At 45.3% G+C, this 11,793-nt stretch overlaps 1 protein-coding gene across 1 annotated transcript in view; it reads right to left on the reverse strand.

Annotated features, from left to right (window-relative positions):
- b4galt6 (UDP-Gal:betaGlcNAc beta 1,4- galactosyltransferase, polypeptide 6) overlaps positions 1-10,956 on the reverse strand; it is a 58,127-nt gene extending 47,171 nt beyond the window's left edge. Inside the window, exon 1 of the mRNA XM_052022986.1 lies at positions 10,461-10,956. Within this exon, the coding sequence (XP_051878946.1) occupies positions 10,461-10,569 (109 nt within the window). The 5' untranslated portion in view covers positions 10,570-10,956. The remainder of the gene's footprint in view (positions 1-10,460) is intronic.
- Positions 10,957-11,793: the final 837 nt, after the last annotated feature.

Raw genomic sequence — 11,793 nt, forward strand, 5'->3', positions numbered from 1 at the left:
TGTGTTACAAGCCAGGTTGCTGTTTGGTGAATGTCCCTTTAAGGCACCAGGACAGTAGAGTAGTAGTGTGTGTGTGTGTGGTGTCATCAAGACAGCAGGAAAATAACAACATGCTGGCGGATTTGCTCAATGAACCGAAGTGAGGAGAGAGAGCACGACTGCTGGTCTCCGTAACAATGAATGAAGAACAATAGCTGTGTCTGTCACTACAATCCATGTATAGATTTTTAGAGCAAACAAGTGGAGTCCACTTTGTCGTTAACCTGTAGTGGGAAACAGGTATTTCTGTGGGCGGCCATGTATCAAATGCTGCCCACAATACTTCAGAACAAAGCAGTGGAGATCATCAGTGATTGAGGTGTCATATGGGTTCCATCGTGGAACATGTGGATTTCATAATTTCTCTCTACATTTTCCCTTCAGTCAACGGTGGTTTTGCAAAAGCCTTTGCTCACGTTATGACTTGCTGAACTGAACTTTGAGAACTATTCCTAGACTTGGGGTTTGGGAATTTGCCACACACACACTTCGAGTTTAGTTTTGGGGTTAATGTTTAATATCTAACATTTTTACTTTTCTTATTATCATAAGTAGTTATTAATAAAATAGTTTCTAACACTTATACATGACAATGTGTTTCTATTGTTGCTGGTACATAACAACGGCAACAAGAAAGACTGAGAGAAGTGTTGGGGCAATGATGCAGCCTTGTACCAGTCTGCACCAAGATTGGAGATCACAGCAAACTCAATCAGCTTGGGCTCCCTCACTGGATGAAGACCTCACTCTGGCAAGACAAGGGTACCTGGTGCAATGGACTTCCCCAATTTAAGAAGTTTCCCACAGGCAACTCCCATTCCTCAACAGAAAGTTAGAAACCTGGAATGTCAGGACTTTCATGGGCAGCTCCAACAACAGCAGACCTAAAAGAAATTGCTCTGTTGTCAGACATAGAAGTCAGAGGCTTTGAATTAAAATTAAAAAAGTAGCACGACAACAAGCTGGTGTAGATCAAACAAACTGCCTTTTATTCTGTTCCACCTATCATTCCCAAAGGCACTATTGAATCAGACTGATGAGTGTCGTGGGAGTTGCCTTTATTAAAAAAAAGCATTGATGCTGGAAATATGAAGTGAAAGCAACACTAGAAATACTTGAGCAGAAAAGAGCTGCTTTTTAAACCTAGCCGACCATTGGTGGTAGGTCATTGATCCACAATCCGTGTTAGAACACAAACCAAATCCAAACAAAGTAAAACAAAAGATATAGGATTATAATAGAAAATGCTGTCAATTCTCAGCAATTAAGTAGCACCGGTAGAGAAAGAAACAACATTTCCTGGTCTTGACTACACATTCAATGTTCTCATTGCATCCCCCTGTGAAATATGCTTCATCCCCACTTGTCCACAACTGCCCATTCTTTGGTCCCTGGTCTGCTCTGCATCAACTCCTTCAGGCAAGGACACAAGTTAATGGGTGTAGGCCACTCAGCCCCTTAAACCTGCCCTGCCGCTCAATATCACTGATCTATGCTGGCCCAACTGCTCCCGTGCCAGTTCCCCACAGCCTTCAACTTCTAGATTTTTCAAATATTTATCCATCTCCACCTTAAGTTTTTCTAATGATATGACCTCCCTCTGGGGCAGAGAACGCCAAAGAGAGAATCTCCGAGATAGAGATTTCAATACACCTCAGTTTTAATAATCAACCTATTATCATGTAACTACGTCCTCACGTGACTCTCCTCCTGAACACATCTCAACATCTATCCTGTCAAGGTCCCGTGGGATCTTGTTTCAATAAAGTTACCCTTCATTTGTCTAGGCCCCCCAACATGCACCAGAAGCTTAAGTTCCAAAGCCTGCACCAGCTTTCTTTTGATTGTTAATTACTTTAACATCAGGACCATTCTTGAATTGTTCATTTTATTTTTGCTAGGTTGAGTGAGCTGCTTCTTTTTAAGCAATTCGTCAGCTTCTGCTGCTTGCTCCCCACTATTATTGTCACACACACACATCAATAATCTGTGCTGTCGTTTACAGTCAAATAATTTATGCAATATAGCATAAAAGACCTCTGATTTACAATGAAAAAGATGAATCATACTTTTACTGAACTGCACAACATGCAGCGATATTGTCAGGAGAATGTTCTCCAATTATTCATGTGGAGATGAATCACAGGATAAGTATTCTTGACACAAATGATTTCCCTCAGCCAAGACAACTGGTGTTTTCAGAGCATTTATTACCAATGCTATTTTCCCCAATATTATTTCAGAAGTGAGGTGGTCAGATTTAAAAAAAACAAACAGAAAGCATTGGAGCATCGAATCATACTTGCAAATCATTAGGAACAAAATGGGTTTCCAGAGCAATGCAAGGTAGCAAAGGGAATCAGTAGCGGGGAAGAACACAAGAGTTCAAGACCAAATTACATACCTTCTCTTCACACTCTTCCTTCCCATTCTCTTAACTTGTTCCCGTTGTTGTATTTCTCTAGCATTCACTTCCACACTCACCCTCACTCTACTCCCACCATGGCTTGCTTCTGTGAGGTAACTTCAGACAGAATTACCACCACACAGAATTAACTGCTTATATCAGACAGACAGATAAAGCACCACGGTGAATTTGATTACAGCTGTCTCAGTGCTGTTGGGATGTCACAGAAGCCAAAGTCAAGGTACCAAAGCAGCCTATCATAGTGCAAGTGGAAAGGAACATTTTTGTAACAACACACTTCAGAAACTTGGGAGAGGAACACAAAATTGAAGTTGAGTTGGGCATTGAAAGAAAGGAAATATAATCTTGTAAACAGGCAAAGGAGATCAGCAGTTTCAGTATAGCTCCAGAGCCCAGGTAATTATTAATGTCACTGAATAAGGGAACTCAGCTGGTTGGGGAAAATGAAGGGATCAGTTGATGAAAAACAAGGTAACGTCTTAATGACCAACCAGTGGCTCTGACATGCACCATCACGAAGTGCTTTGAGAGGCTGGTCATGGCACGCATTAACTCCAGCCTCCCAAACAACCTCGACCCACTGCAATTCGCTTACCACCAAAACAGGTCTACAGTGGATGCCATCTCCCTGGCTCTACACTCATCTCTGGAGCATCTAGACAGTAAAGACACCTACATTAGACTATTGCTTATTGATTCCAGCTCTGCCTTCAATACTATAATTCCAAGCAAACTCATCACCAAACTCCGAGACCTGGAACTCAACACCTCCCTTTGCAATGGGATCCTTGATTTTCTGACCAACTGACCGCAATCAGTGAGGACAGCAACACCTCCAGCACGATTATTCTCAACACTGGCACCCCACAAGGCCGTGTCCTCAGCCCTCTACTCTACTCCCTATACACTCATGACTGTGTGGCCAGATTCTGATCTAACTCCATCTACAAGTTTGCAGATGATACCACCATAGTAGGCCGTACCTCAAACAACGATGAGCTGGAGTACAGGAAGGAGATAGAGCGCTTAGTGACATGATGTCATGACAACAACATTTCCCTCAATTTCAGCAAAACAAAAGAGCTGGTTATTGACTTCAGGAAGGGGGGCGGTGTACATGCACCTGTCTACACCAGTGGTGCTGAGGTCGAGAGGGTTGAGAGCTTCAAGTTCCCAGGAGTGAATGTCACCAATAACCTGTCCTTGTCCAACCACATAGATGCCACAGCCAAAAAAGCTCACTAGTGCCTCTACTTCCTCAGGAGGCTAAACAAATTTGCCATGTCCCCTTTGACACTCTCCAACTTTTATCAATGCACTATAGAAAACATCCTATCTGGATGCATCACGGCTTGGTATGGCAACTGCTCTGCCTGGGACTGCAGAGAGTTGTGGACACAGCCCAGCACATCACAGAAACCAGCCTCCCCTCCATGGACTCTGTCTATACCTCTCGCTGCCTTGGTGAAGCAGCCAGCCAGTCACCCACCCAGGTCATTCTCTCTTCTCCCCTCTCTCATCAGGCAGAAGATACAGGAGCCTGAGGGCAATACTACCAGTCTCAAGGACAGCATCTATCCCACTGTGATAAGACTATTGAACAGTTCCATTATACGATGAGATGAACTCTTAACCTCATAATCTACCTTCTTGTGACCTTGCACCTTATTGTCTACCTGCACTGCACTTCCCTGTAGCTGTGGCACTTTATTCTGTATTCTGTTATTGTTTTTACTCTGTACTACCTCAATGCACTGTGTAATGAATTGATCTGTACGAACAGTATGCAAGACAAGTTTTTCCACTGTACCTCGGTACAAGTGACAATAATACACCAATACCAATCTTGGAGAGTTTAGTGAGAGCTACAAGACAGGAGAAAATCTAAAAGATTTTGAGTTGGAAGCTGGGATAGCAGACATAGGGCAATGGAAACGTGATAACAAGAGGAAGACTTTCATCTTTGGAAATGAAGAAAAACTGATAAGCTCTTTATATCTGATATTAACTGTAGAGTGGCATGGTTTGGAAAGAGGAAGATTGAAAGAAAGTTGTTTATGATGTAATAGACGAACATGAGGGTTTTCCAGCCCTCCAAGATAATTCTGGAATAGGTTAGTGACTTAGGTAGATGGCAGGGCCAGCCATTACATCTGAAGTGAAATCCCAGCAGGTTGGTTGTGGTGCAAAATGTCAGAGGAAAGCAGGAATATCTTTTACCCGTAAGACCTGTGGCACAATAGGTAGTGTTACCACCTCATGGCTCCAGAGACCCATATACAATCTTGACCTTGGGTGCAGTCTGTGTAGAGTCTACATGCTCTCTCAGTGACTGTGTGGGTTTCCACTGGGTGCTTTGAACATAGAACAAGGAACAGTACAGCACAATACAGGCCCTTCAGCCCACAATGTTGTACCAACCTTTAAACCTCACCTAATAATATCTAACCCCTTCCCCCCACATATCCCTCTATTTTAAATTCCTCCAGATGCTTATCTTGTAATCTCTTGAATATGACCAATGTACCTGCCTCCACCACTGCCCCAGGCAGTGCATTCCATGCCCCAACCACACTCTGGGTAAAAAAAAACCTTTCTCTGACATCTCCCTTGAACTTCCCATCCATTACTTTAAAGCCATGCCCTCTTGTATTGAGCATTTGCACCCTGGGAAAGAGGCGCTGGCTGTCCACTCTATCTATTCCTCTTAATATTTGTTACACCTCTATCATGTCTCCCCTCATCCTCCTCCTCTCCAAAGAGTAAAGCCCTAGCTCCTTTAGTCTCTCCTCATAATGCATACTCTCTAAACCAGGCAGCATCCTGGTAAATCTCCTCTGCACCCTTTCCAACGCTTCCACATCCTTCCTATAATGAGGCGACCAGAACTGGACACAGTACTCCAAGTGTGGTCTAACCAGAGTTTTATATAGCTGCATCCCACATCCCAAAGATGTGCTGACAGGTTAACTGGCTGCCAAGTGTAGGTAAGTGGAAAAAGAACCAAAAGGGGAGTTGATAGAGGCACACACAGGAAAACAGGTTGCTGGGCTACAGAGAATCGGAAGGGAACTGATGAGATTGTTCTACTGGAAGTTATGATGGACCCAAATGGGCTGAATGGCCTCCCATGTTGTAATCAGCAAGTAAAGACAATGGATAACTGGGTTTCCAGGAGGCTTGCCAATTTTCATCCCAGACTGAAGATTATATAGGATTTTAGAAGCTCTTATTCTTTAGATACAATTCTCTCTTGCACACTGCAAATTAAGTTACTCAACAATTTAAAACACAAAAAAACAGTGAATGAATCATAGCCAAGTTAGATAGACCTCCACTGGGGAACATGAGAAGGAAAGTGCATTGCGACTGCTGGTAACAACAAATGTTTCTAGTTAACCAGGAATTAACAAAAGGAGGAATTAAAGTACAAGATGTACCTTAATGGTATCTAATTATAAACGGAAACAAATTACAACCATGCCTGTATAGCTCTCTGATAAGGGGCAGTTTGGGAACAATAAGTTTGGGAACTTGAAGTAGGGAGCCATATAACAGAGGCCAACATAGACTGATACTTGAAGCAAGACATCCGCTACAATCAAGATCACTTCCAAAATATTTTCATCTCACTTAGGAAATTATTTCAGCTGGAGGAACGACTAGATGAGAATGGCTCAGTGGCATAGAATATATGGATAATATTGATGAAAGTGGGCTACAGGCTAAAGAGTGAGCACAGATGAAAGGGTGAAGTACAAAATTAACCAATCTCAAATAAATTTTAAGATGTGCTGCACAAGAGCAATATTATTTTTAAATTTGATGCATCAGGGAATGTTAAGAGCTTCCAATTTTTTTTTAAAGAAATTTGAACATAGGCTACTTTCTAGGAATTCAGTTATTGATATGAAAAGAAACAGCACCAGTAGGCCATTTGGCCCTTCGAGCCTGTTCTGCCATTGAATAAGACCATGGCTAATCTTGTTCCCTATCTTCATGTCCTTCAATTCCCATAATAATTCTCATAACCCTAACCCTAAATCTATTGATCTTCATTTTAAATGAACTGAACCATCACAACCATACATGCTACAGAATTCAATCGTAACCTTAACTTGAGTTATTGAAACAGTCTTGGCAGATAGATCTTGCATTTCCCCAACCCAAACCCCATTTCGACAAAGCTGTTTGATGACTTGATCTGCAGCCACAAGAACTTGCCTTGATATAGCACCTACCACCAGACTTAGGGACAGCTTCTACCCCACTGTGATAAGACTATTGAATGGTTCCCTTATACAATGAGATGGACGATGACCTCACGATCAACCTTGTTGTGACCTTGCACCTTATTGCACTGCACTTTCTCTGTAGCTGTGACACTTTACTTTGTACTGTTATTGTTTTTACCTGTACTACCTCAATGCACTCTGTACTAACTCAATGTAACTGCACTGTGTAATGAATTGACCTGTATGATCAGTTTGCAAGACAAGTTTTTCACTGTACCTCAGTACAAGTGACAATAATAAACCAGTACATTCCACAGCCCTGCGAGGTCTGGAGTGCATTAGAATAAATATTATGAACTGTAGTTAATGTGTCTAATTTGCAATGAGTGCATTATCACATCTTTCATGGCATGAGAAATGTGAGGCCATTCAACTCCAAGTCTATGCTGGCTCTTTGAGCATTCCCTATAGAATTCAGAGCAGCTTATGAATGAGATGATCTGTACAAGTGATGCTGGTGATGGGTAAATATTGGCCAAACACACACAGTTTTCAAAACGGAGACACGAGAGAGATTGCAGATGCAGGAGATCTGGAGCAACACACACAAAATGCTGGAGGAACTCAGCAGGTCAGGCAGCATCTATGGAGGGAAATGAAATGAACAGTTGACATTTCAGGCAGAGACCCTTCATCAGAACCGAATTCAGGATTCCCTCCATAGATGCTGCCTGACCTGCTGAGTTTCTCCAGCATTGTGTGTGCATTGCTTTGTTTGTTCATAGGGTGAGGATGTCACCAGCAACAACATTTACTGTCCATCCCTAATCACACGTGAACTGAGGAGGCAGTTAAGGGTCAACCATATTGGAGGGTTTGGCAGATTTCCTTCCCTGAAGAATAGCAGTGAACCAGATATGATTTTAACAACAATCTAGTAGTTTTGTGCTCGTCATTACCCGTCCTGCCATGGTAAGCTTTGAACCCATGTCCATGGATCAATGGTTCAGAACTTGGGCTACTAGTCCATTAACTTAACCACTACACTACTGTACTCTACAGTGTGATGGGATATTTCACATCAACCTAAGAGGACCAGATAAAGCTTCAGTTTAATTCTTCTTTCCAATGAGACATTGCTGAAGGTTAGTAAGTCAGTACTGTTCTCATGCATCACCATGGACTGTACTCAAGGCTCGATTACAATGACTGAATCGGAAGCAGGTGTATCAAAAATAATCAAAGCAAACGCTTACACAAGTTAATTTATTTTACTTGAGAAACAAAGGACTGCAGATGCTGGAATCTGGATGAAAAACACTTACGATGCTGGAGGAACTCAGCAGGCCAGACAGCATCCGTGGAGAAAAGCAGGCCGTCAATGTTTCGGGTCAGGACCCTTCTTCAGGATTTTACTTAACCATTTCGGACTATTAAATTCCTGACAAGATAGAGCTTTGAACACAACTGCATGTCGAAGAACTAATCTCAATCTCCAGTTATCACATCAGAATCATAAAAGTCCCAGAGCATTTTCTTGTCAAAGTTTTTTGCCCTTAATAATGTCAATAAATTTTAAAACATGTAAAAGAACTACAAATTTACATAATTTATTCACATACAATAGGTTTTAAATCATAAGTTGGATGCAATGGGCGATATTTTCAATATTACAACAATGGTTACATTTCATAAGTACTTCACTGGTCGTAAGGTGCTTTGGGATATCCTGAAATGCCATTTATAAATGCAAGTCTTATTCTGACGTGGCCCATTTCCTTCTGTAGTTTTAAACTGATGTTTAATCTTACATGAAGTAGTGTCTTAAAATGGCAGTGTGTGAAAGGCCAGATTCATGCACACATCAAGCGAGAGCTTGTTGGACAGGGAAGACAGCTGGTATAAAGAGGAGAGAGGTAGTGGTGAGACAGGGGCTGGTCGGTGACAGGTGGACCAAGGAAGGGTGAAGGATGATGGTCAGAAGGAGACAGGTGGGAGAGGGGGGAGGTGGAATTGGGAGACACAGGCAGGTGGAAGCAGACAATGAAATAAAACAAAGGGGGCAGGTGGAGCCAGGTGGAGGTGGATATACAAGATGGTGACAAGCAGGGACACAAAGGCTTTCAGTGCTCAAACATGATGAGTAACGAAAGTGATGCTGAGTTCTTCCATCGCCTCCATGCCCATTTCTTTTGCAAGGTGACCTCACCCCCAACCCCCCCCCCCCCCACCCAACTGATGACCCCTTCTCATTTCCCCAACACTCACCTTCCTCTTGGGCAACTCCTTCTGGCCTTTCACCCTCTCTTGACCTTTTCATTTCCAACTGCCGTCACAAAATCAACCACCTCAACTCCTTTACTCTCCTCACCCCAAAAATCTTGCATCAGTTTGAGAAACACCAAACCTAGGCACTAGAATTTATGAATAATCTGCTAAATTTAAAAACAATATACAAATATACCATTTTAAAAAGAGTCAATTTAATGGTGCTGTCTCTACAAAGCATTTAGTCTTTACTATGCAATTGCATAATGCATCAACTTCAAAAGTTTTACTTGTCACCAAACTAAGATCACCGTTCTCTGCTCGATACACAAAGGGTTATATACTGCAGTGTTCATGCATACTTCAAAAGTTTCACTTTGGAATGAATCAGGCCCAGTCTCAATGCCAACTGGAAGTACTGTGCCCACTGTGAAGCAGTGGCTCACAGAATGTTAATCAGCTGCAGGATAAAACCTGCAGTAACAGAACAAACCAAGCAGACCCAAAAATGTCAGGGGGGGAAATACACTCAATTGCATAAGAACTAATTGTTTTCTCTAACATTTCAATAAGAGGCCTCGAATTAACGACGAGGAATAAATGCCAGCCTCATCAGGGTTACCCACCATCGGTGAATTAATGTACTAAAATTACATGTTAACGTGGAGCAACAAATAAACTGCTGGAGGAACTCAGCGGGTCGAGCAGCATAATGGACGTTTCAAGTCGAGATCCTGCACTGGGACTGAGAGTGGAGATTTACCAGCATGAAGAGTAGAAAGCAGGAGTGATGAGACACGAGTCCGAGGGTCTCAACTGGATCGGAATCCTGCTCGCCCATAGAGATCTGTAATATGTTTGCGTTTTTGAGTTCTATATAAATTCTTTCAACAATAGTCAACAATTCTTCCCCCCCCCCCTCACCCCCAGATGCTGCTCGACCCACTGAGTGCCTCCAGCAGATTGTTGGTTGCTCCAGATTCCAGCATCTTGCAGCCTCTTCCAACGACAACATCCTTCCCTTTGCACATCCCCACTCCTCCCAATCGAAGACGATGGAACAGTAAATCAGTCAGCGAAATCTTTGCAGAGCAGCTTAAAAACTGCTGGCCAATTCGGTTCAGGTAAATATTCAACGAGGCGGCGACGCCACAGCCTTTGCACCACTCCGCTGTGTTTATCATCACCATGCATGCTGTTTACCCTGTGAGCGAGGGGTTTACGTTGCACCTTGGCGGATACAGGCAGAATTTATCCACAACTGTGCAGTCCCAGCGCCTGATACAAATTAACCGGTGTGCTTCCCTTCAGTGCAGTGCAGTGACAGCAGGCGTGCAACAACCAGCAGCACTGGGCGGCCAGCAGACATTTTGCACCTTCGGGGCTGGGTGGGGGGTTAAAATGTGGCGATTAAATGGGAAGCGGGTCCCCCCTGTGCGGTGCAATGACAAAAACAAGCCGTGCATAGAGAGAGAGAGCTGGGTGCTTACCTATGCCAGGCGCCACATAGATGAAGTAGAGGCAGGAGGAGGAGAGGGAGAAGAGGAAGATGAAGGCGAGGAAGGAGCGGTTGGAGAGGCGCAGGACTCTCTTCAGCATCCTGCCGGGCGGCTGTGGCCCCGGGGGGGCGGGGGACAGGGGTGGGGGGAGGTGGGCCTGCCCGCGGGTTGCAGCCAGGAGGCCGGGCGAGGAGGGGTTAATACTGCGGAGGGGGCGAGGGCGGGCAGGCCGGCAGCATGCTGGCCGGGGCGACGGGAGGGCCGGCCTCTTCACCGCCGGCCGGCGGGCGGGGCTCGGCGTCTTCCAGCCACCGGCGACGTCGTCGTCGTCGTCCTCCGCCGGGCTGGCGGCGGCCCTGCTGCCGGAGAAGGTTGGGGGGGGGGGGGGGGAGGAGGGGGCGGGGCGCCGGCCCGGTCGCCGTGGAGACCCGCGCGAGCCCGTGAGCTCACAGACGGCGGAGGCCCCGTCCGCCGTGCGTGCGTGCGTGCGCGCTCCCGCCGCCCACCCTCTGTTGGGCCGCGGGGGAGAGGCGCGCACTGTTTGGGGGCGGCGATGACGTCAGGTGGGCGGGGCGGCCGGTGACACAGGGTGGGCGTGGCCGCCCGGGCGGGCGTCGGCCGGACGCGCAGGCGCAGAGGTGCGCCGCTCGCCGCTCGCCGCTCGCCGCTCCCTGATCAGGGCAACCGCGTAATGGTTGAAGTTGGTCGCCGTGACTCGTTCCGTTGATGTTGGGATTTCTTCCCCGTTTGCATTGACTCGGGCAGCCCAAGGTGGCTGAATGCAGAGCTTCAAGTTCCTAGGAGTGAACATCAATAGCCTGTGCTGGTCCAACCACGTATTGGTTTATTATTGTCACTTGTACCGAGGTACAGTGAAAAAACTGGTCTTGCAAACCGTTCGTACAGGTCAATTCATTGCACAGTGCAGTTACATTGAGTTAGTACAGAGTGCATTGATGTAGTACAGGTAAAAACAATAACAGTGCAGAGTAAAGTGTCACAGCTACAGAGAAAGTGCAGTGCAATAAGGTGCAAGGTCACAACAAGCTAGATCGTGAGGTCAGAGTCCATCTCATTGTATAAGGGAACCGCTCAATAGTCTTATCACCGTGGGGTAGAAGCTGTCCTCAAGTCTGGTGGTACGTGCCCTCAGGCTCCTGTATCTTCTGCCCGATGGAAGAGGAGAGAAGAGAGAATGACCCGGGTGGGTGGGGTCTTTGACTATGTCGGCTGCTTCACCAAGGCAGCGAGAGGTAAAGACAGAGTCCAAGGAGGGGAGGCTGGTGTCCGTGATGCGCTGGGCTGTGTCCACAACTCTCTGCAG

Source organism: Pristis pectinata, chromosome 9, assembly GCF_009764475.1.
Source record: "Pristis pectinata isolate sPriPec2 chromosome 9, sPriPec2.1.pri, whole genome shotgun sequence".
Lineage (NCBI taxonomy): Eukaryota > Metazoa > Chordata > Chondrichthyes > Rhinopristiformes > Pristidae > Pristis > Pristis pectinata.